Source organism: Lycorma delicatula, chromosome 8 (assembly GCF_047948215.1).
Source record: "Lycorma delicatula isolate Av1 chromosome 8, ASM4794821v1, whole genome shotgun sequence".
Lineage (NCBI taxonomy): Eukaryota > Metazoa > Arthropoda > Insecta > Hemiptera > Fulgoridae > Lycorma > Lycorma delicatula.
In genome coordinates this window covers 132,841,506-132,867,869 of record NC_134462.1, presented here as the reverse complement: position 1 = coordinate 132,867,869, position 26,364 = coordinate 132,841,506, and the positions used below count along the sequence as shown (strand labels likewise).

Below are 26,364 nucleotides of genomic sequence, written 5' to 3'. Positions count from 1 at the left end.
TTATTTTCATATTTTTTTTTTTTATTGTTATTATTGAATAATTATTTATCATAAAACTTTTTTACAATCACGGGTTAATAATTATTAATAAAACAATATACTTAAATAAAAGTTAAGAAATAAACTTTAAAAAAAAGGTGATGAACCGATTTAAACAGATGTGCCTTTCCTTTTAAGACTATACCTCTGGTACCAATGAAAATAGTACCAGTTATGATAAATCATTGAAAAGCTCTCATGAGAGCTTATTACTGTAGTTAAGAAGTTAACTTTCTGAATTTTGGGCTTTTTGGACACTTTTCATTTAGTCGATTGCAATCAAAAGGAGAGGAGGTGCACAACTAGATGTTACAACAGTCCTTAATCAAAAATTTCAACATACTACGGCTAATTGTTTTTGAGTTATGCGAGATATATACGTATACGTACGTACATATGTACAGACGTCACGGCAACACTAGTCATAATGGATTCAGGGATGGTCAAAATGGATATTTCCATTGAACTCTGAAAACTGAAATTTTTCGTGATTACAATACTTCCTTTAATTCATATAAAATAAAAGTTAAATGCACAGTCTAATACAACAACTATGAGAGATCACGCAATACAATATAAATAGATATGTGATGCACTATACTAAGAAATCACTATTACACATCTTTTATAACCGAGTGAAATGTTTAAAAAAAAAAAAATTATTATGAATCTAATTTCTGAATCTGTTAGTTAAAATAATTAAAATTTTATTGGTAAGATAAACAAAATAAGTTGACAATTGTGTTTTCAAGACAAAAAAGATAATTGTTTTTATGGTACCAAAACAAAAATATAAAACAAAGAATGTGTTTTCTTTTCTACACTGTCAAAATATTTTTCATGAGTCGCTAATTAATAGAATTTAGATTCTAAAATCATCTTTGTGATGATTATGCCAGTTTCCATTAGAATCAATTAAAAATAAATATTATACCCAATAAATGAATAAATTTATTTTTTGTTATATACTTAAGGAAATAAAATTACCGAACTAAATTATAAATGGCTGCTCGAAAGAACACCATTTTAAATATTCAGAAAAAAGGTAATAAATTTCTGTATCAAAGATAGTAATAAAATAATTACGTAATAATATTTCTAAAAATAATAACAAATGATTCCATGACCTGACAACTCCATGTGCATTTACCCAGCCAAATGTGTCAACGCTCTCAATAAAGAAATTCACTGACTCAGTTCACAAGTTTAAAATGAAAAAAATTACATATGGCACAGGACCAAATGAATTCCAAGGACCTGCCCTGGCAACTATTCCACTTTAACAGTAGTACGATCAACTGATGTATTAATTGGGTAATTATAAATTCTATATCCTATAAAATCAAATTTTAGCTACTAAATTTTCTTGAATAGAATAAGTATTTAATGATTAAATTTATTACAAAAGATTTTTTTCTATAAAATAAGTTATTAAAATAAATTTTGCACTCTATTTTCCCTTCAAAATATTTAAAGACTAACAACAAATTGATTTAAAGTTCTAATTTATCTTTAAACTGCACTATCTTTATTTAATTATTTTAGTATAATAAAATAACTTAAAAAATTATCGTCACTATCAAAAATATTATATGTACCATAAACTGGTACATATGTCTCCTAAGTATGTATGTATGTGTGTATTTGAATGAATATGTGTAGGTGTACATATGTATATATGAATGTATGTATGTATAGTGCATACGATGAAAATAAAAGCTTGCTTGCACGAGGCAAACAGTCGCAGTGGAGGGAAAAATATTACTCTTTTCTCATAACATTAGACTCATTCAGAAACCAAAGTATACTGCAATACAGTGTTTAACAATTTTCATAAATAGCAAAAATTCTTTCCACAATTAAAATTGTATTATTTTTTTTCATTTCAGACAATAATTTCTTTAAAAATATTTAGCGTACCTATAAATATTTCTTACTGCATACAGTAAAAAACCGGATAGTTCATACTTTTACTAATAGATTATTACATGCACTCCCTACAAATGTGGATGTATGTAGGAGATATATATATATATATATATATATATATATATATGTGTGTGTGTGTGTGTGTGTGTGTGTGTGTGTGTGTGTGTGTGTGTGTGTGTGTGTGTGTGTATGTGTGCGTGTGTGTGTGTGCATGTGTGTGTGTGTGTATGTGTGCATGTGTGTGTGTGTGTGTGTGTGTGTGTGTGTGTGTGTGTGTGTGTGTGTGTGTGTGCACGCGTGTGTGTTAAAAATAAATCATATGTGCTAATACAAATCAACTAAAATTCACAGCAAAATACCATGTGTATCAAAATGAATATCGGGGTTTTAAATTTATGTAATATATTTATTAAGTTTTACTTACATTTATAAATTGTAAAATGAATGAGCAACTCAACTCTGTTAAGTGTTCAATGTGAGTACTATTTGTCACACAGCTCATATCCAGTCTATAGGAAAGTTCATCCCATACTTTAATCAACAAGTCTGAAGTAATTGATGCAACAGATGCTTCAATCCTGTATCACAAGTTGGGTACGTCAGCCGATAACAGTGGCACATACACATTTTATCCTTTATAAACACCCAAAGAAAAAAAAATCGAACGAGGTCAGATGCTGCGAACGAGGAGCAAACAAGCCCTGTCATCTAGTCCCGGGTGACCGATCCAGCGATCGGGGAGACTTTCATTCAATCGAACATGTACAGCGTTTTGCCAGTGAGGAGGCGCACAATCTTGTTGCCAAAAAATGTTGTGTAGTACATATTGTAGTTAAAGAAAGAGCCTCAGTCTTAGCATATCAAGAAAGTTCATTCCCGACACGCTTACTTCTGCGAAAATGAACAGCTCGTTAACTTGTCATCGGGATATGGCATTCAATTTTAGGGTCTCGTTCACACTGCAATATTTCGTGAGGATTTTCTGATCCCAAGATACGCACATTATTAGTGTTTACTTCTCCATTGAAATGTTAATTGGTCACAATATGACACGATAAATGTAGTATTCATCGTTATGATGCATCATTTCCTTTGCGAAGCTAGCATACAAATCATATTCTGTAGGCTTCAGAACTTGAACCTATTTCCTAGAACTTCATACAAAACTCTTACACGTTCAAATTGTCTTCGGATAAACTCTGTCGTCCTGTACTCCTCCCTTTACAAATACAGCCAGTGATTTCAAATTGTTAATACAATTTACGAATGTTATTGTCACTCGTGGACAATACAATGGAACATACGTTGAACGGTAATTACAGATTTACACTTTGCAAACTGCAAAACACAGAATCCTTTCTGTTAGGGGGTCGCATCTTTGCTATTTACGCTTTCAAGTGGAAGGTGCAGGAAACCGTTCGAGCGTACGTAGTCTAATTTTCACTTACCAATTTATATAAGATCTTAGAATCCATGCATCCATTATCAGTTATAAAACACATCAGGTAATGGTAATGCACTGTTTTCCACTCAATAATAGTTAATTAATCGATGGATTTGAAAAGCTTATACATAAATCTGTAATTTTATAATAAAACCTCCATATTACGAAAACCTCGATTTTACAATTTTTACTTTCAAAACAAAATACTAACCACCAGTACCACTTCCAAAAGCATTTCAACATTTATTGATTACATGAGCAATCTCTGAAGAAACTTGAAACATTTAAAGAAAAAGATGAAGGCGAAGTTGCATAATATTCACCTTAACATATAGCACAATGTAGTAAATTTTTAAATAATTTGTTAAGAAGTGCACTACAACTATAACATTCAATCTCAAAGTGGGCATTCAATCCCACAGAAAAATTAGAGGGCATTCAGGCAGTCTAGGAAGGCAATGACTGATTAGAAAAAAGGCAAAAATTATGTTTTCCTGATATTTCAAACTAAAATTTAAATACTTACTACACACTAGTACAAAAAATTAAGAACACCTATATTTTATGACAAAAAATGATTGTCAAACTTCTTTAACTTACAGCAAGAGGCTTAGAGAGAATAGAAAAAAATTAAAGCTTGAATACTCTACTTTTTGACAGTATACTTCAATTTCAATTTTAATAAAAATACTTCCAAATACGGAAAAATATGCGCTGTAATTGCTCTCATTTAAAATAAGTTTCAAGTCAGAAATAGGATATGCCACATTTAAAAACAATTGCAATTGCTGTTTTTAAAAGCGCATCTTAAAAACAGCAATTGCAATTATTATTTTTAACAGATGGTAAGTTTAAAAATTTTGGGGGTGCTAGAAAATTTGTTTGATTCTCAATATGGATGGGGGGGGGGCGAGAAACTTTGAGAATCAATGTTCTAGAGTATTAGAAAAAAAATCAGTACTAAGACACCATCTGTATAGACAAAAAAAAATATATATATATATATATATATATATATATTTTATATATACAAGCAGATACATATTTTAAATACCATAAATAAATACTTTAAGGTAATCTCACTTGAATCACAAGCTATTCCCATAAATGGTATAATCATTCTAAAGAATAACAACCATCCGATGCCAGACTAACAAAGCAAAGTTAGGAATAGAGCGATTTCCTGCTACATTCTTCATACAGCAGAAATACACTGATGCATATCAGTGTGTATCATATCACAAGCCCACTAATAATAAGCTCTAAAAGTGACACCTTTATTCTTTTCACCATAGGAAATGAATATATGGTACAGAGAAAATAATTCTTGACAGGTGCCCCTTATATTCATTAGCCTTAAGAAAGATATTGAGACAGATATAGCAATAAATTAATGTAAATGTGTATGATAATAATATAAATTAAAAAAGTAAAAAAAATGAATTAAAAATAAAAAAAGGCTTCAAAAAATTTACTAAAAGATAAAACACTTTTTCAATTTTTCCTTAAAATTCAACTTTTTGAAGTCTAAAAAAAGATTAAAAACATCAAAATGTTAAATTTAAGAATTAAAAAAATATTTTTTTTTTTTTACTTTATGTCCTTTTTAAATAGTTTTATGATCTACTTTTGTTATGTTTACTCTTTTATTTAGGTTGAAAAACCTGTCTGGTTTAAAAGTAATAAAATTATGAAAAGAAATGCAGGAAATTAGATAACCACTGCCAAAATGTGACCAAAGAGACATTTAAAGTGTATTAAATACATTATACTACCAATGTACTTACTACACATTGTTTCTTATAAATAGGCAAATACAATATTGTTGTAATGAGGCATTACAAAAAGGAGATGTTATAAACTAATGGAATACAACTGTGATACATCATCACACGGCTAGTTTTTAGGTTTAATTTTCTAAAAAAAATTAAACATTAATTAAAATTAACATTAAATTAATGTTAATTTATAAATAAAAACCAAACTTATTTGGAATTTTCATTAAGTAAATTATTGTTTTTACTTATTTTTTTAAAGATTCAACAAAACAGTAAACTAATGTAAAAAATGTTAATTTTTTGAAAAATTATTCTTTCAGACTAAATACAGTCTAAGATTACTCCAATATCCCTAACATAAGAAAAGATAATTAAGATGAAATGTAGAGGAATTAATTAGAGATGAGGGTAGCACAAACTAATCAAAGGAAGTAAATATTGTAATTGATATACATTGCAACAGCATTCACATATGTGATATGCTTTAAAAAAAAATCTGCTGTGGACACTACATGACAGTCATGTGGACACCACATGACTTCCTTGTACGCCTACTAAATTGCATACATACATTTTTTTAAAATGAAAAGTAGATTATTTATTGTAATTTTTTTTACAATCAAGAGGTTAATAATTATTAATAAATCTATATATTTAAATTAAAAAAAAAAGGAGATGAGGTCAGATTTGAACATGTGCCTTCCTCTTGTAAAATCCAAATATTTCAATAATTAAAATTTTATTTAGCTATATAACTCTGGAACCTATTAAAATAAGCACCTTTATATGTAAATTAATTGAAAAGCTTTCAATGAAGGCTTATTACTGCAGTTAAGAAAATGTCCCAAGATTTTTTGGAATTTGGGTCTTTTGGGCAATTTTGGTCCAATTGATTGCAATCAAAAGATGATGCCCCAACTAGATGTTATAACAGTCAAAAATCCAAAATGTCAACACCCTACTTCTAATCGTTTTTGAGTTATGCGAGTTACATATGCACATATGTACTTACGTCACACCAAAACTATTCGTAATGGATTCAGGGATGGTGAAAATGGATATTAATGTTGAAATCTGAAAACCAAAATTTTTCGCAATCACAATACTTCCTTTACTTCGTACAAAGAAGTAAAAATAATTGAACGGCCAAATCAGATGCTGATAAAGCTTATCAGGAGTAAAAGGATCACAAATAATAATCTTTCAGTGTGGAGAGAACAAAGGAAATTATAAAAATCTAAAGTACAAAGAATGTTTTATTATTCAGTAAAATTAACTACAAACCATATCAGCCCATTCTTGCATAAAAATATTATTTTTATTTCAATCACAAAAATAATTATTATCATCATCATCATCATCATTAGTCATCTAAACAATCATTCATTATACGTATCAAATAGATATCATCATTTTTTAAGGTTAATAGTTTGTCAAAGTGTGCATAAGCACACATTTTGGTGATACTAAATTTATATAACTGGAGTTTATACATACATTTTCATTTCACAAATTACTGTATTGATGGCAATTCTTTTACTATAGTTAATGCTAACACATTAGTAAAAAATAATGAAAAAATTAATACCATACACTAATTAAGTGCCATAAGTAATTAGTGCAATCCAAAATACTCCGATAAAAATATTTCTGGAGTTTTATTATATCTATGTTAATGGCATACAATTTTATATAATCATACATTTGTAATGGGAATAAATCTGAATAAATTACAATTAGATTTTGTTTAGGATGAAAATAAATCTTATTTTCATTCAAAAATAATATACAATATATAAATCATAACTATATATAATATTTCCATACTGCAAATAGTTACAATAAAATAACAGCACTTAGAAAGTTTAAAACATAGATAAATCGTTGATCAGTGAGAAATAATAATACATACATTTAATCACTACATAAGTTAGTATTCTAGTAGTTGTGTGAAATACCACAACTTCAATACCCATACCACATCAATAATTCAAAAACAGTTGATTCAATTGTGCTTTTAAATAACCTACAATAAGATGTTCTGCATTTAAAACTATATAAAAATCTGGTTATTTTCTATTACACAAAAGTTGTGCAATACTTCTCTATTGTTCTATATAACTAGGTTTTTTCTAAAAATTAATTTTTGGTAAAGAGCAAGTAAAAATATTCAAGTTAAAAAATTATATATTTTTTCTATATCTCTTTATATATCTTATAAAATCCAACTCATCCTATTAACTATAGCGGAAATCTTAATATATGGACATACATGCTTAAGATAATTTATAATTTTATTTAATTAAACAAATCATTCACTAGAATTTCTATTTGAAAGGTTTTTTCAAAAATAAATCAATTTTCTCACTGATAATATAAAATATACAAATACATTAACTGAATAGGTCAATTTCATTTCTTCCTGAATGGATTATTCAATAAAACTTATTAATTTTTCACGTGTTAAAAAAATACTTACAGTTGTTATCTATTATAAACCAGAATTAATAAAAGTAAATTCTATAGTGTGATAAAAAAATTATGGATTATCCACTTATCAGACTCAGTTAAGTTCAGAAAAATCTTTCATTCCTTTATTACATTTTATGCTATATATTTGCCTTAATAAATTTCAACTCTCTAACCCAAACTATCTCTAATTCTTCTTCTCTAATTCAGATAATCCAAGTGTAAAGTGTATCAAATAATAAACATGGCACGAAAAATATTTAATTTTTTTAAAATTATATTCCATCAGAATACTGCAATTTGTTGTTGGAACGATTGAAATGATAAAAATACAAATTTAAGTTATAAAAACAAAAAAACTGTTCCATAATTTATAATTTGTTTAGTATTTTTATCATTACAATATATTTTTTACAACTAGATTAATTCACACATTTAAAACATGTTAATGAATACCATTTAATGATATAAATGGTAAAGGAAGTTAGATAAATTAATATGCATTACCTTAATTTATAAAGTAATTATAAGTATTTATAAAGTTAATTCATAAAGTAATTGCAAATAAGCTTGTAGGAACAATGTCAAACAATGTAAAACTATTAATATAAAAATCAAAACTTTCTTTTAAATAAAAAAATAACACTATACAGCAAAACTAAGACAAAAGAGAATACACAAAAATTAATTGCAATGAACTAGCAGATTCTTCAATTTATATAGTAAAATAATCATAGAATTTTCTGATTGAACCAAAAATAATTTTTTAAATTTAATTTTTAGAAGTTTTTCAAATCGTATATATGCTTGTTTAAAATATGGATTATTGTGAATGTATGTCAGATAGGATTTTTTCTTTAACTACACATGTATTATTTATGTAATTTAAAACCAAATTTTTTTAAAGAATATTATAATAGAATCTGTTAAATCCATAGTTAAAAAAAAAAGAAAAAACAATGTTACTTACATCAAAATCACTCTCGTTAGTCACAACATGATCAGGCAAAACATGCATTTGAGCAGCACAAGAAATATCAGTTAAATCTTCTGAAGATAAGGTTTCATTACAAACTTCATTTTCCTTTTCTAAAAATTGATTAGGTATCGCATCTTCTAAAATATGACCATTTTGATAAAGAGGAGTATGTCCACTATGAAAACTTTCTAGATTTTCTACATTTATTTCAACCGATTGTGTATCATCTGCATCGAGAAAATTTTGTGAATCTGTTTCATATTCCTGACCTTCACTAACAACAACAGGTGTATCGTCATCGATCAAACATTTTTCTGTATTATCTTGAGTCGCTTCAGCAACAGTAGTCCATGTATCAAAATCTTTATCTGTATTATTTACTACTATATTATCCTTAAATTGCGGAATTTTGATTTCTTGCTCTTTTTCATCAATAACATTTTCTGTAGCAGATTTTTCTTCTTTTACTAATTTATCTTCATTAACTAATTTATCTTCATTAACTAATTTATCTTTAATAACTAACTTTTCTTCAATAACTAACTTTTCTTCATTAACTAACTTTTCTTCATTAACCAACTTTTCTTCATTAACCAACTTTTCTTCATTAACTAATTTTTCTTCATTAACTAATTTTTCTTCATTAACTAATTTTTCTTCATCGACTGACTGAATTGGATCAATTGATATTAAATACTCATTACGCTCTGCTTCTATTAGTTTCACACTGTAGGTCATGCACTCTTTCATTTCGGTTAATTGTGTTAGTTCAGAGATTACGCAATTTGTGGTATCATCTCCAGCCCCAATCTTTAAGGATGTTTGGGATTCATTAGAATTTACATCGCTAGTTATTTCATTTTCATCTACTACTTTTAAGTCATTGTTAATTAAATCAAGATCACAAGTCGAAGCAATTTTACCATTCTCAACCATACTTTCACTATTTTCTGTTGCACTGTTATCAGTTTCATGTATAGAAGATGACAATTCTTTTCCATTACTTTTTTCCAATCGGTTTACTAGAATATCGTTATTGTCATCGTTTATGTTTGTATCGTTAGAAATCGTTTCAGTCTTGTCAATTAACACCGTAGGTTCTAATGGTGCTGCTGACTCAACAGTTGGATTTATATTGATATTATTATTAAGGGAATGTAAGGAAGTGTGTTCTTGTTCATTAATAATAAATTGCCTATTTGAGTCAAGATCACAGGTATCAGAAGCGTGTGAAAATGGGATCAATGGATCAAAATCAAGCAAATTAACATTAGTATCATTAACAGTAGTAGCAGTTGTCGTTAAACTAGTAGTAGATGTATTAAGATTGGAGTTGGAGATGCGTAATTTTAGTTCTGTATCAATTAAATCCTGCAGGCTGGTTCCATCAGCCGAGTTTAATGTTAAGCTAAATGAATCACTCGATGACACTTCTGGGTCAAAAACAACACTCTCACTACTTACAACCACATTCTGTGCCACTCCTGCCATCTCCGACCTGAAACAGAAAGATGAATTATTACAATTAAAATTATAAAAAAAAAGCAATTGAATAGTATAGAAAGTATAAATCATTTAAAAAAATAAATAGAACGGGTGCTCCTTTAGTGTGTGGTCAACCCTGAAGTTTACACTTACCTAAGCAGTCTAGCACAATAGATAAAAAATATTGTCCAAACAAAATTTGTGATTTTAATGTTAATTAGTCAAGGTTAGTGAACGTTAAGTAATGTTTGGCTTAGCAACCTCCATGGCCTATGTGGTAACGTCTCAGCCTTTCATCCAGAGGTTCAAATCCCAGTCAGGCATGGCATTTTCACACACTACAAAAATTGTCATTCATCTCATCCTGTGAAGTAATACCTAACAGTGGTCCTGGAGGTTGAAAAAAAAGGGGGTTATGTTGATAAACCCACAGGGTTGGTCTAGTGGTGAACTCATCATAGCAAATCAGCTGGTTTCAAAGTCAAAAGTTTTAAGGTTCAAATCCTAGAAAAGGTCATTACTTTTATAAGGATTTGAATACTAGATCGTGGTTACTGATATTCTTTGGTGGTTGGGTTTTCAATTAACCATGCACTTCAGGAATGGTCGACCTGAGACTGTATAAGACTACATGATATGTATACCCATATCATTCTTATTCATGTTCTGAAATATCTTATAGTGGTTCCGGAGGTGCAAAAAAAAAAAAAGAAGTGATTTGATAACCTAACAAACGATACTTATGGGAAAAGCCACTCACAAAAACAGGTTTTAATATGAACAGTTTTTTAAATAAGCAATTTTTAACTGATTAGCATAAAGTAATAATTATATTTGCTGGACTGGTAGTAACACTTTTTATTTCTATTTATTTATTAAAATATTTTCCTTTTAGCTAAAACAGGTTGATACAAACACACAGCTGCATTACAAGATGAATTTTCTGCATGTGAAAAATGCTAAACCTGACCAGAATTCAAACCAAAAACCTTCTGAAGGAAAGTAAAAACAGTATCATTCCATCATCATTTTATTTCAGTGAATTTTTATTTCTGGTTTTATATGTAGGCTAAGTAATGCAGGTAGTGAATTGAACTTAAACATTACATCAAAGGAGAAAAAAAGTTTAACATTAATGAGCTCAAAATAAACTATCATTTTCCTATTCGATGCTCCACCATTGAATTTGAATTATTTCTACTTTTCTATGTACATTATGGTAATTCCTATATGGGGGATTTTTTTGTGAACAGTTATAATTACTTTTAGATTTTCATTTTTAATGCTTTTTAATTATTTCCAGGGCTCAAAAATAATTTACACAGACAAAAACAAATGCAATAGAACTGACATTAAAATGTGATACTATTTTTTGTAAAACTTACATACAATCTTAAACTTTTGGGACAATTTTATGAAAAATACACAATGTTTATTAAATTCATTCATACAGATAACCCTAATTTTATTTTAAGTATAAAAGAAAATATAATATTTGGAAATATTTCTTCACTAACCTAACCTAAAATAAAGTACCTACATCTATCACCTTCTTCTACCAACTACAGATGAAGGTGAAGAAAATACCAATATTTAAGAACATTTAAAATGCATGCTTTCATTTAATTTCATGTACTGCGAATGTTTTAATATTGCAACAAATAATCCAAAATAATTGAAGATATTTTTTTCAAATACACATAATTTTGTCTAATCTTTTACTTCTTTACTTCTAATCGTCTAATCTACTGTCCACTTCAGCAGTTTTAAATACGTTAAAAAATTACATTAGTAAGTAAACTCTTAATAAAGTAAATAATAGTGTTGTACTGTGACACAAATATCTTTTAAATTTTCCCATTCTCTTGAGATTTGTTCTAACCAAATGTTTATGGGATCACTTTTTTCACGAAGTAAAAAGTTTATAATTGTACAATTAATTATTGTTTTTGTTTCTATTGTTTACAATTAATTTTATTTAAATTTAATTTACTCAAATTAATTTATCTTCACAAGTATTTAAAAATAAATTTAAAAAAAAAACACTTTTAAATAAGTATTAAGCTTTACTTTTGATTATACTGTAACTTCAAAAATTGTTTTATTTCTGTATATCCATTTCGTTGTATAAACTTTTTTCTATAATTCAAATTATATTAATTTGTAAAATAATTTCATTGTATACTTAATACATTTTGAAAACAAAAAGAAAAAATTTAAAGAACTAATAAAAAAGTCTAAATAAATAATTGAAAAAGAAGACAGGATTACGTTAAACAGTTATTAAATGGAACAGCAAAGGGAATATTCAAGTCATTAACAAAAAATAAAAATGTAGCTGCATTTAAACTGATAATATAAATATAATTATCATTAACATATAATGAACTGAACTCAAATAAAAACTACCACTTGTGAAAGCAGTACAATTTTTTTCTACTTGTAATGATAAAATATTTTTAGTTTATTTTATTGCAAGGGTTATGAATCAGGTAGTAAATTTTTTTAGCACTCCACAGTTTTTATGTTTAATAATTTCCGTTTAATTATTTACAATTTTTAAAATTTTTATATTTATTTTTAATTAATACCTTAACAACTACAAACAGTAATTGTTAAAACATTCAAAATACCAAGTTAAAGATTTCATTTTTGTTATTAATCGTTTATAATGGGTGTTTTACTTTTTGCTTCACAAAAAATGACTAACAAAATTCATTCACCTAAGAACAAAATTTTTATTCACCAATCATCAATAATAAAGTCAAAAACATCCTCCTGTCTTATATGTAACACTGTTAATTAAATGTAAACAAAAGTAATCGTACAGAATGGTGATTTTAACACAAAAGATTTTAAATCTAAACTGGGAAGTTTTAATATGATTTTTTTTTTTTAGAAGATAACTTCTAAAACAAAAATTTTACTGAACAAAAAATGTTTTTCTTATTCATAACATCAAATAATAAATCTATTTATTTACTCACAATGTTCATGATGATTAATTTTATTGAATGACTGGACACACTTAGAAAAATTTAACGATATATAAAAATAAACACTTTTAATAACTTTGTAACAATAATGTACACATTATACCCACAAAAAAATTTCTTCTTTATTTATCCATTACATATAAACAACAAAAACAGAATAAATTTGTGATAAATTTTCTCATTAAAATTAAACTAAATTAAATCATTAAAAAAAAAAAGGTTAACTTAATTCTGAGTACATAAATTATTGAAAGTTAACAAAAAAAAAGTCTGTTCAGCGTTAATGATACCCTGCTAAAACCAATTTAACAAACTCACAATAAAGCAGTGCAACAAAATTATAAAATAAATAAGAAGAAAATTTGCCTGTAACTGCATGTAAAGTTTTAACATATGATTCCACAGTTTCAATTTTTTTTTTTTTGGTTGTCAGATAAGTGTTTATTTTTACTAATTTTATTCAGCTTATTAGTATTTATAATAAAAGTTTAATAATTAAAGCAGAATTTAAAAAAAAACAGCAAGCAGTAATTTGAATCTCTCCAATATATAATAGATTAAAAAAATCATGACATGAAAGGTGTGAAATTTTTTGAAACATTCTGTTAGCTTCTGTTGTGCTTATGTTTAAAGTTTATGTATCTTTTACATATACTCAACCGATGTAAAAGCTCTTAACTCCAGAAAAAAAAAGAGTAACCTTGCCAAAAATGAGAATTGTTAAATTTTGATATGGATGACCTTAATGTTGTTGTTTCTGTCTGTCTTCAGCAACTTAATGGGTTGTAATAAAAAAAGAAAAGAAAATGTGCATGTAGTCATCAAAGAAGTAGCATGAAATAACCACCCATTGAAATTATAAGTTGTACTTTTGGCAAGTATCCTTTATTGTGTAATTTTAACTGTTTTAACTTCAAAAAACAAAATTTATACTGTTGATTTCTGGGCATTTTTTTAAAAGTAAAGTAAACAACGCATATAAATCATTTGAACTTTTCAATAATTACCTGCTATTGTTAACATTACACAAAAATTACTGGTTTGTTTTCAAAAAGAAGATAAAAAATTAAAATTTTTACTGGAACAAAGTAAAATGATCACCAAAAAACAACAATCAAGCTTTACACTTTTTTCTGAAAGCAGCAAGGCTGTACTGTAACAACCCCGCAGCTTTTACATCATCAAAAAGTATGGAGTCCCACTACTTCTTTTTTACTAGAGGTTAAGCCTTTCCCTTGAAAATGAGAAACCTTGTAAAGAAGAAACAACCTGTATCTCTCCACTGTGAAACTCTTTTAAAAACTCACAAGTATTATAAATAAGTTTTTTTTTTTAAATTGGGCTGGAAACCCAACATGTCTCCTCTGTTGTGATTTTTTTATCACCTCAACAGCATTCAGTGTCTGTTTCTCCACTGACCACCTTCTGTCCCTTACCAACATACAAGAACATAATACAATTATTTGCTAATCATAGAAAATTATTCAAGCAACCTAATTCAATGTGTATAATATAAAATATTCTGATAGGACTCTGAAATATGCAACCCTGACACTCTGTAGAGTTAGTTCTCATGGACTGAAACAGGTTGCGTGAAGGAGATAGAGAGAATTCTTCTCTCCATCAGGTATTGATGCTGTGATATCTCAAACACAAAAGATTAATGTTCTAAAAGGTTCAAAACCTTCATTCATTCATTCATTCATTTTAATTATCAATGAATAACAAATAATCACTTTTTTAGTTGAAAGATGCCACAGCAAGAGTCTGACATTAAAAACTTCAGCCAGCTCTGTAATGTCTAGTGGGTATTGCACTCCTTGACCACAAATGCATTCTATTCATAATTGTTCAGTAATAACTCAGGCTTCATTTTTTCATTTTAGATTTATTTTATTTCCTTAGGTAGTTTCAAATCATTAAAAATTATAATTTTTTTTAATATTTAAATATGATGATGTGCTACACTAAATATGATTTCCTACGATCTTGTTACCGAATCTTTTTTCTCTAGAGAAGTTTAATACTCACCTTATTGGCATGATTAATTAGCAAACATTATAAACTAAAACAGAGAATGGTAATTATTTAGTTGAGGTGCCTCACCCCATCAACACAAAAAAAAAAAAATCAAATTCATTCAAAATTAATATTTATTCACTTAATGATGTATTTTGGGTGTCGGAAAATAAAAAATTAGTAAAATTTACATAAGTGATAACATATAACATACAACACATAACACAATGAAAATCGGAAAAAAATACTTATATCATGGTGAAGCATTATATTTAAAAGATATAAACACGAAAATAAATAATATAATCTAACCAAACTTAACCTACACTCGCTTCGCTCACTAACCTTGACTAATCACTAACCTTTGATTATTTAAATAATAAATAATTAATTAGGTTAGGTTCAGCTCTTGATGATTGCAGTTGCATTTTTCTTGCTCCAAGTATTCGTGGTTATTATTGCAATTTTTTTAGTAGTTCTGTTACTTTTTCATTCTATTGTTTGTTTTTAGTTGTTTAGTGATTTTTAGTATTTCTGTTGCATTTTTGTCAAGTTTTCATTTTTGTTTTATTTGTATCACTACGTAAATTTTTACTAATTTTCTATTTTCCGACACCAAAAATACATCAATCAATGAATAAATATTAATTTTGAATGAATTTGATTCAGTTTTTTTGTGATTTCAGGGTGAGGCACCTCAACTAAATAATTACCCAGAGAATTTATTACATAGGAAACAATTTAAAACAACATAATCTTTAGAAAAAACTGCATAAATAAGAATACAATAATAATAATTTATTAATTCTAAATTAATTAAATCCTTATTAATTATTTTCTTAATAATTTTATTTTAATCTGTACAATGTGTTAAAAAGCTAAAGTGGAAAGGAGCAGAAAGTGAAAATTGAATGATTCTTATTATAAATTGTATTAAGATCTATCTTGTCTTTAAAATTATTAACTGCACAATCCCAATATTTGAGAATGTTTTACAATTTTTAGTAATTTTAAATCATTATCAGGTTTCATCATGCTGTTCAATGAGCTTGTCTCATTATTAAATAATGTCAATTTATCATTGTAATCATGAATTAGACAATTACAAAAAAAAACGTTAGAAAAGCGCTTACTTATTTGTGTAAGGTTAGTAACATAAAATTACATAAGTTAGGTTAGTTTATAGATCAGTATCAAAATCTGAAAAAATTTATCATAATTTTAGATAGGATAAATAACAATACCTTTTGGCATAAAGAAGAATTAAACATAAAAAATCACCACAAAAAATGAAATATAACTTGAAAAGTTAAACAAATCTGTAAATTGTTTGAAGAAACAATACTTTATATTTAAAGTTTACACAACAAAGAAACATTCAAACTCATAACTTCAAATCTATTATGAACAATCCAATCAAATTTCATGATATACAATAAATAAACTTCGTTTTTGCATGAAGAAAATATTCAGAGTTAGAAAATTACAAACATATAATAGCATCAACATTCCAGTTAACTACACCAGTACACTATAGCATAGCATTGTAAAATCAGTATGACTGTAATTAATTATAGATCGGTAGTGTATTCTTCTAATCAACTGTTTTATTTAAAATCCCCTGCAGTAATTATTTGCTTTAGTAATTAATCACGTAAAATTAACCATTTCAGGACACTGGGGAATTTATTGTTGTGCCCGCTTATGTTACTGCAGAAAAATTTGATTGCTCAGTAATTAACAAGAATATTTTTATTATCTTCTTAATTAATGCACATAAATTCATTAATTGTTAACTATAAACATCATTAATTAGTTATGAATGAATTATACCTTTGTAAGCAATTCAATACAGTTTTTATTCACCAATACATCTGATCTATAAAGTACATAAAACGAAGACTAAAGATAAGCAAAAGAAATCACAAAATGGTAGAGAGATAGTAAAACAAGCAAAGAAATAAAAAAAGAAACACTATAAAAATTTTATGAACAACATACAAAACAAAGTAAATGTCTAATGATATAGAATGTGCCTGTGCTACATAGAGAAGCTGTAAAAATTACAGGACAAAAGCTTTGTACATAAAAATGACATGCTGAGTTGGAGATAAAATTTTGTGCTTATGTACCTATAATACGATACAAAAAACACTCCAAAAATTTTTAAATAGAAATACACTTAATATTATAACCAAAATATGTCATAATTTTGTATTCAGTAACCAAATTTTTGCGATATAATTTTTATAAAACTAAAATTATAAATTTTTATTAATTAAAAATCAAAAATTTTATTGTAAAACATTTTCAGTCATCTTATAATCAATGACATTACTCTAGGGTAGATGATTGAAAACGATTTAAAGTAACTTTTTAAAAATACTTTATCAAAATTTTTATTCGCTTTAACTTAGAAAAATTTTTAACTAATATTATTGCCATTCATCATGAAGAAAAACATAGCAAAAAATGTATTTTTATTTATAACGGCATAACACATGAGTTAATAAAACCTACATACATTATTTACATTACAAAAACCTACATATATTTAGTTTAAATTGATCAAGATAGTTTTATTTTCTGTAAATAGTAAACAAAAATTTTTGCAACTTCATTGGCTGTTAGTTAAACAACAGCATCTAAGTAAATTTTCGCAAAACCTAGATTACAAATAGGTCTATGTTTTTTCCAAAAAGTAAATTTTTCAACTGATCATTTTTTAACATCTTAACATAATAAAACTTGCTTCTTGGAGTTTATTACACAGTTTTTTAAAAAAAAAGTAATTTTCTTCCTTTCAATTCAAATTATAATTCATTTTAATCAAAAAAACATACAACTAAATAATTTTTTTTTTTAAATTACCCGTTCAATGTATCTCCTTTTCTTTTCAAAACTTTGTCAATAAACTCTTCGGGATGTAAATAAATGTCTTCAGACCTGAGGAATTAATTTTAATTATTTTTTTAAAAGTAAACTCATTCATTAACAAATAATATAACTAAATAAGATATATTCTGCCCTCACAGAAAGCATCACAGTTTACGGTAAAATCATACATTATTTGATATATGATAATCATACATTATTTAATCTTTTTACCGATGCAACAAAAGAATTGTACAGACTGATTTGCGTTTTTCTTTCTTTGAATTATTTTTTTAATCAGAGTAAATATCAATATAATCTTATATACCCTTAAATACATAAAGCATTTTTTAATGCGCAGTATTTATCTCTCCACCATAGCTTACAGTAGTTAGTTTTACATCCCGTGCACAGCTGTCTTCCACATGGTATTTTAAAAATTATCACCCAAGCAGTAAATGAGTGTTTCTAACACAATATCCAAATAACCCCCCCCCTCCCCCCAATTCGGTAAAACTATTTAACTTCATCCTCTGATAATTTTTTTTTTTTTGATAATTTCTGCACTTTTTTTTAATGTTTAGGACAAAGAGAAAATGTAAATTTTATTAATATACTATGTTATATTTACTAAACAATACTTTTGAATGATCAAAAGAAAACTGTAAAATAACATAATATTAAACCAAGTTAAGAAAAGTAGATTAACATGAACCAATAACACGCTAAACAAAAGTTATTTTGACTCAAACATATGATGAACAAACGATTTAAACAAAAAAATATAATAAATAGAATACTGGAATACCCGTAAATAATGGTGCTGCAAACCTGAAAAAATACCAAGAGATGGTAGTTAAGCAAAGCGCGCGCAACAGTTAAATTTAGAATCTATGCCAGCTGCCAACAAAAAGAAGAGGGAGCATTTGATATTACCTTCGAGGACGGCATTCCGTTAAATTAACCACAATCACGCGATCGGCAATCATGATAGTGAGTTTACGAGAGACAATATTACGGATTTCCTGATAAATTATTATTAACGATAAAAATAACTTATAAAACAAATGAAGTAAAATCCATAATTAATTTAACGTGAAATTAATTTTTCATTCTTTACAATCACGTACAATATTGTCCTCCTAATTTATTAAAACCGTTGTATAAGACAAACAACGCAACCGAAAAAAGGATTTAAAGGCCCTCTAGACATCAGGCACCTACCCTGTTTGTAACACTTCAGGGAATTAAAAAAACATTTTACCAAGGTGGAAACACAATATTTATTTACAAACACAAATTTATTACAAACCGCGTACATATATGATCTAACAAAAATAATTTTAAAGCAACGTAAGATAAACTTTTCCCTATCTTTTTAATTAAAGAGTTTAAAATTGTAAATTAAACGGATTAAATTGTAAAACTAATATTTTTCAACCCTTTTAAAACGTTTTTCCATTTCAAATTTTTGAGAAACTAATTCAGTAATAGTAGAAGGAAGATTAAAGAAAAACAAACCAACATACTTGGCGTTTATAGACCTAGAAAAGGCATTCGATAGCGTAGACTGGAATAAAATGTTCAGCATTTAAAAAAAATTAGGGTTCAAATACAGAGATAGAAGAACAATTGCTAACATGTACAGGAACCAAACAGCAACAATAACAATTGAAGAACATAAGAAAGAAGCCATAATAAGAAAGGGAGTCCGACAAGGATGTTCTCTATCTCCGTTACTTTTTAATCTTTACATGGAACTAGCAGTTAATGATGTTAAAGAACAATTTAGATTCGGAGTAACAGTACAAGGAGAAAAGATAAAGATGCTACGATTTGCTGATGATATAGTAATTCTAGCCGAGAGTAAAAAGGATTTAGAAGAAACAATGAACGGCATAGATGAAGTCCTACGCAAGAACTATCGCGTGAAAATAAACAAGAACAAAACAAAAGTAATGAAATGTAGTAGAAATAACAAAGATGGACCGCTGAATGTGAAAATAGGAGGAGAAAAGATTATGGAAGTAGAAGAATTTTGTTATTTGGGAAGTAAAATTACTAAAGATGGACGAAGCAGGAGCGATATAAAATGCCGAATAGCACAAGCTAAACGAGCCTTCAGTAAGAAATATAAGTTGTTTACATCAAAAATTAATTTAAATGTCAGGAAAAGATTTTTGAAAGTGTATGTTTGGAGTGTCGCTTTATATGGAAGTGAAACTTGGACGATCGGAGTATCTGAGAAGAAAAGGTTAGAAGCTTTTGAAATGCGGTGCTATAGGAGAATGTTAAAAATCAGATGGGTGGATAAAGTGACAAATGAAGAAGTATTGCGGCAAATAGATGAAGAAAGAAGCATTTGGAAAAATATAGTTAAAAGAAGAGACAGACTTATAGGCCACATACTAAGGCATCCTGGAATAGTCGCTTTAATTTTGGAAGGACAGGTAGAAGGGAAAAATTGTGTAAGCAGGCCACGTTTGGAATATGTAAAACAAATTGTTAGGGATGTAGGATGTAGAGGGTATATTGAAATGAAACGACTAGCACTAGATAGGGAATCTTGGAGAGCTGCATCAAACCAGTCAAATGACTGAAGACAAAAAAAAAAAAAATTCAGTAATCTTGAATTTGGTACTTATTTCAAAAACGTTGGAATACGTGGGCCGCCTTTTTAAGTTTTTAGAAAAACCATGAAAGAAAAAACGCGTTTTTGGTACAAATCGTTTTACCGTTTCTCAAAATATTCGCCTTAAAGATTTATACACTTTTACATGCACTCGAACTTGATCTCTAAACACTTTTTCCACCCTGAAATTGGTACCTCAAAAACATGGTTTCGGAGGGATTCAAACAACTTCTTGAGGCGATGTAAATCGCTGTCCACGCATTTTTTGTTTGACATTCGGGAACAAAAAAAAGTCGTTAGATCGAGTGAATACTGGAAATGAGACATTAATTCAATGTTTTTCTCCGTCAAATAATCAATTGTTTGACGTACTGTGCGAGAGCTGGCATTGTCATGATGAAAAATGAGTGGGACGATTTCGGTCGTTTTTTATGATCACATTGATGACATCTGTCAAAGAAATCGTTGTATACCATTTAGCATTAACTATTCTTCGATCCTCTAAAGTGATTCCAGTACCGGGACGGAACGGTGATCACAATGCTTTGGATCTACATTTCTTTCAGTTGACCATTTCCTGCCTGCGGAGGAGGCTGCAGAGCCTCGCGATAAAAGCATGGCAGCTTTTCCTTTCTTCTACCTCCATGATCTTTTCTCCTCCTATTTTCACATTCAGTGGTCCATCTTTGTTATTTCTACTACATTACATTACTTTTGTTTTGTTCTTGTTTTTTTTTACGCGATAGTTCTTGCGTAGGACTTCATCTATGTCGTTCATTGTTTCTTCTAAATCCTTTTTACTCTCGGCTAGAATTACTATATCATCAGCAAATCGTAGCATCTTTATCTTTTCACTTTGTACTGTTACTCCGAATCTAAATTGTTCTTTAACATCATTAACTGCTAGTTCCATGTAAAGATTAAAAAGTAACGGAGATAGGGAACATCCTTGTCGGACTCCCTTTCTTATTAGGGCTTCTTTCTTATGTTCTTCAATTGTTATTGTTGCTGTTTTGTTCCTGTACATGTTAGCAATTGTTCTTCTATCTCTGTATTTGAACCCTAATTTTTTTAAAATGCTGAACATTTTATTCCAGTCTACGTTATCGAAAGCCTTTTCTAGGTCTATAAACGCCAAGTATGTTGGTTTGTTTTTCTTTAATCTTCCTTCTACTATTAATCTGAGGCATAAGATTGCTTCCCTTGTCCCTATACTTTTCCTGAAACCAAATTGGTCTTCTCCTAACACTCCTTCCACTCTCCTCTCAATTCTTCTGTATAGAATTCTAGTTAAGATTTTTGATGCATGACTAGTTAAACTAATTGTTCAGTATTCTTCACATTTATCTGCCCCTGATTTCTTTGGTATCATTACTATAACACTTTTTTTGAAGTCTGACGGAAATTCCCCTTTTTCATAAATATTACATACCAGTTTGTATAATCTATCAATCGCCTCCTCCCCTGCACTGCGCAGTAATTCTACAGGTATTCCGTCTATTCCAGGAGCTTGCATTTCCACGGTCGAATATTTTGAGCATTTCCTTACACCGATTGACACGAGTCTGTTTTTGAGCTTCGGTCTTAATTATCCGGAATCAATCGGAAACAGATCTTTTTCACAGCTAAATGTTCATGCAAAACCGAATATACTGTAGTCTAACGAACACCTAAGGATGCCTCTATTTCACGGTAGGTCCCATGCCGATCCTCTTAAAACGTATTGTGCATAACATCTATATTTTTTATAACAACCGATTGTGGTCGACCTTCACAAATTCATCGCTGATGGAAACAATACCACGACGAAATTCTGCGAACGGATTAAAAATAGTCTTTTTTTGGTGGTGATTAATAACAAAAAGTTGGATAAGCGATTCGAGGCGTTGTTGTTGAATTTGGCCCTCAGTAAAATCGTAAAAAATCATCCGACGGAAACTTTCAGGTGAAATTTCAATTTTTTCACAAAACTGTTTTTTTTTTTAAACGCTCACTGTAAACTCGGCCGATTTCTGTGCTGCCACTGTTGTAACAATAAAAACGTCAAATTTTACAATAGTAATGTCACATCTCTATACCGCCATCTAGTGGTCGTTTTTAAAAACATAAAAGGCGACCTCCGTATAAAGAATTACTTTTAATTTTTATTTTGGTGCTTGCTTATTTTAAATTCGCTAGCGCCTTTAGTTTTGCTCGTAGCAAAAAGTAGCCGAGTGATTTTTTATGCAAAACTTCCTCAGCTATCTATTGGTGCTATTTACTTTTACATGCGATTAAAAATAAAGCCGCTATGGGCGAAAAACTAAGAATTTTTCCTTAATTTGTTAATTAAAAAATTATAGTTATTCGCTCATGTCCGCTAGGTACTTTTATTCTACATATTTTTCCGAACCCATTCTAATAATTTACGCGTATTTGCTGTACTGAATTTTTTCGAGGTTAAGGCCTTTTGAGTCTCTTTTGACTAGGTTAAATACACGTGCACGTGTGTGTGAGCACTGCATTAAGAATTAAAAACGATTTATTGAAAATAGTAAAATAGTCTTCACATAAAAAAATTACGAAAGAAGATTTAATTAATGAATTAAATATTTGTAAATTAATAAATGCATGGACTGTACACTTCCTACTTATAAAATGAAAAAAGGAAACTCACTTTTTATTAATAAATCTACTAACTCTTTAATTTTTGTTTTTAAAACTCTTCACTTTTTAATAATAATATTCTATTATCCTTCATTTCCAAGAAAATATTTTCCCATCCATTTTTTATTCAAAAACGTTTTTTTTTTGTTTTTTTTTATATATATTTTTTTTTTTACCTTAATCGGCTCAAAAAAGTACATAATTTAATATTACAGAAAAAAGGCTATTTCTCTCCATTAAACGACATTGGTTTAAATATAACTATTCAAGATTCAAGGCTATAATAAATCCTGCAAGTACTATAAAATGGAATTATAGAAAAATATCGTCGCCAAATAGCACCATATGATTCACGGACGTGTACATTTACGTAAGTCGAGCTTGATGCATTAAATACGGAAACGAAATTTAACCATTAAAATAAAAGAGATGAATAATATATATTGTACAAGGCACGACGTAGCATAATAATAAACGATCATAAGAAAAAGAAATAAAGAACAAAATAATGTGTTTAACAGTTTATTGTAACATAATCGTAAATATATGTTATTATAATGATTGTAAAAATAAAACTAACGTACTATAACAGCCTAAGTACTTATAACCATAATAATAATATTATTATTATACACATCAACAACAGTAACGGTGCAAAAACACAACGAACCGCAACAAAATGGCCTTTTGTCATTTTATTTCAGTTGCATTTATCATGATTGCAATTTACATTATAGCCTAAGTTAGGTATCAACACTTAAACAAACCGTATTGTAATTTAAAGAACTTATTGTAATATAATAAATCATTATAATGGGGCATTGTTACAATTTATCTGACACTGGAAATAATGAACCAATCATTCTGTCATTTACTATGCTATAATCTGCATACAAATGCCTCTTTAATAATAATAATAATAACAAAGGAAAGTGACGATGACCCAAAAAATATTGATCCTTTATAATTTTTTTTTTTTTTAAATTGCCAAATTTATTGCAGAACTTTCTCTGCATTTGAATAAAGCTTAATAATATAGATGTTATAACACGCGTCCCATACAGAGATAGAAGAACAATTGCTAACATGTACAGGAACCAAACAGCAACAATAACAATTGAAGAACATAAGAAAGAAGCCCTAATAAGAAAGGGAGTCCGACAAGGATGTTCCCTATCTCCGTTACTTTTTAATCTTTACATGGAACTAGCAGTTAATGATGTTAAAGAACAATTTAGATTCGGAGTAACAGTACAAGGTGAAAAGATAAAGATGCTACGATTTGCTGATGATATAGTAATTCTAGCCGAGAGTAAAAAAGATTTAGAAGAAACAATGAACGGCATAGATGAAGTCCTACGCAAGAACTATCGCATGAAAATAAACAAGAACAAAACAAAAGTAATGAAATGTAGTAGAAATAACAAAGATGGACCGCTGAATGTGAAAATAGGAGGAGAAAAGATTATGGAGGTAGAAGAATTTTGTTATTTGGGAAGTAAAATTACTAAAGATGGACGAAGCAGGAGCGATATAAAATGCCGAATAGCACAAGCTAAACGAGCCTTCAGTAAGAAATATAATTTGTTTACACCAAAAATTAATTTAAATCTCAGGAAAAGATTTTTGAAAGTGTATGTTTGGAGTGTCACTTTATATGGAAGTGAAACTTGGACGATCGGAGTATCTGAGAAGAAAAGATTAGAAGCTTTTGAAATGTGGTGCTATAGGAGAATGTTAAAAATCAGATGGGTGGATAAAGTGACAAATGAAGAGGTATTGCGGCAAATAGATGAAGAAAGAAGCGTTTGGAAAAATATAGTTAAAAGAAGAGACAGACTTATAGGCCACATACTAAGGCATCCTGGAATAGTCGCTTTAATATTGGAAGGACAGGTAGAAGAGAAAAAAATTGTGTAGACAGGCCACGTTTGGAATATGTAAAACAAATTGTTAGGGATGTAGGATGTAGAGGGTATACTGAAATGAAACGACTAGCACTAGATAGGGAATCTTGGAGAGCTGCATCAAACCAGTCAAATGACTGAAGACAAAAAAAAAAACAACACGCGTCCATATTCTAGAAGCATAAAATATTTATTAATTTTTTTTTTTTACAAGATGTTTTGAATCGGCCTAGCCTTTCACGAGGTACTCGCTACCTCACCAGAGTGGTGAGGCTAGAGTAGCCTCACACTCAGTCCCCACGGAAAGCCAATACTTGTTAAACAGAAATCTTTTTAATTTATTTAATATAATTTTATTTTATTTAACGTAATTGTAATTCTATTGAGCCTCTCTGTATTGGAGAAGTACTGGAGAAATTAGGAAATGCGTTATGATTCTGATTTTGAGAAAGGGAAATTCTGGACTTTCATCTACCCGTTGTAGAGAGGGAGCAACGATTACACGTACTGCTTATGGTAGTATATGTAAGCGGCTAACAAAAGCTGGAACCAGGCATAAAGAGATCCCCTTCTACAAATCCCAACAGCCTCTGTAGAGGTTGGAAGAGCTGCATCAAACCAGTCAAATGAATGAAGACGAAAAATAATTCTTAATTTTTGTAATATTATTCATTCGATTGATTTGAATCATTCAGTTCAAACCCAGCTTGCACAGTGATAGAGACTACTACATTTTTTTTTTCGAGATGCAATATATCTTAGACTTTCTCAGTTATGCCAAGAAACGCGGGTAAAACTTTGGTTATTATTGAACGAATAGTTTTTTCGTTTAACCCGAACAAACGAAAACAGTCTTCCTGCTTATATAATAGTATAGATAAGGATAAGTAAAAATTAAAGTTAAAGTAATACTTTATACGTTTGAACACTATATAAATTATTATACTAAAAAATTTCATACGACTAAACAATTTCAAAAAATTTAACTGTCGATTAGCAAATAAGTTAAATTAAACATAATGTACTCGTATATTCTTTACTATATTGAAAATTTATTTATTTCTATTTAAGCCGTTTTTGTACCTTACGGATTTTATTCCATCTTTTTATGTTCTATTACTGAATATTTATTCATAAAAAAGAAATAATAAAAGTTGATATATATTT

At 28.5% G+C, this 26,364-nt stretch overlaps 1 protein-coding gene across 19 annotated transcripts in view; it reads right to left on the bottom strand.

Annotated features, from left to right (window-relative positions):
* The window catches only part of LOC142329075 (uncharacterized), a 459,789-nt gene that overhangs the window by 99,322 nt on the left and 334,103 nt on the right, over positions 1-26,364 (bottom strand). For 15 of the 19 annotated variants that reach the window (XM_075373379.1, XM_075373386.1, XM_075373380.1 and 12 more), the window contains exon 1: positions 8,630-10,096. In XM_075373379.1, coding sequence (XP_075229494.1) covers positions 8,630-9,574 — 945 coding nt within the window. In that variant the 5' untranslated portion in view covers positions 9,575-10,096. The other 4 variants (XM_075373399.1, XM_075373396.1, XM_075373397.1 and 1 more) reach the window with 2 other exon arrangements.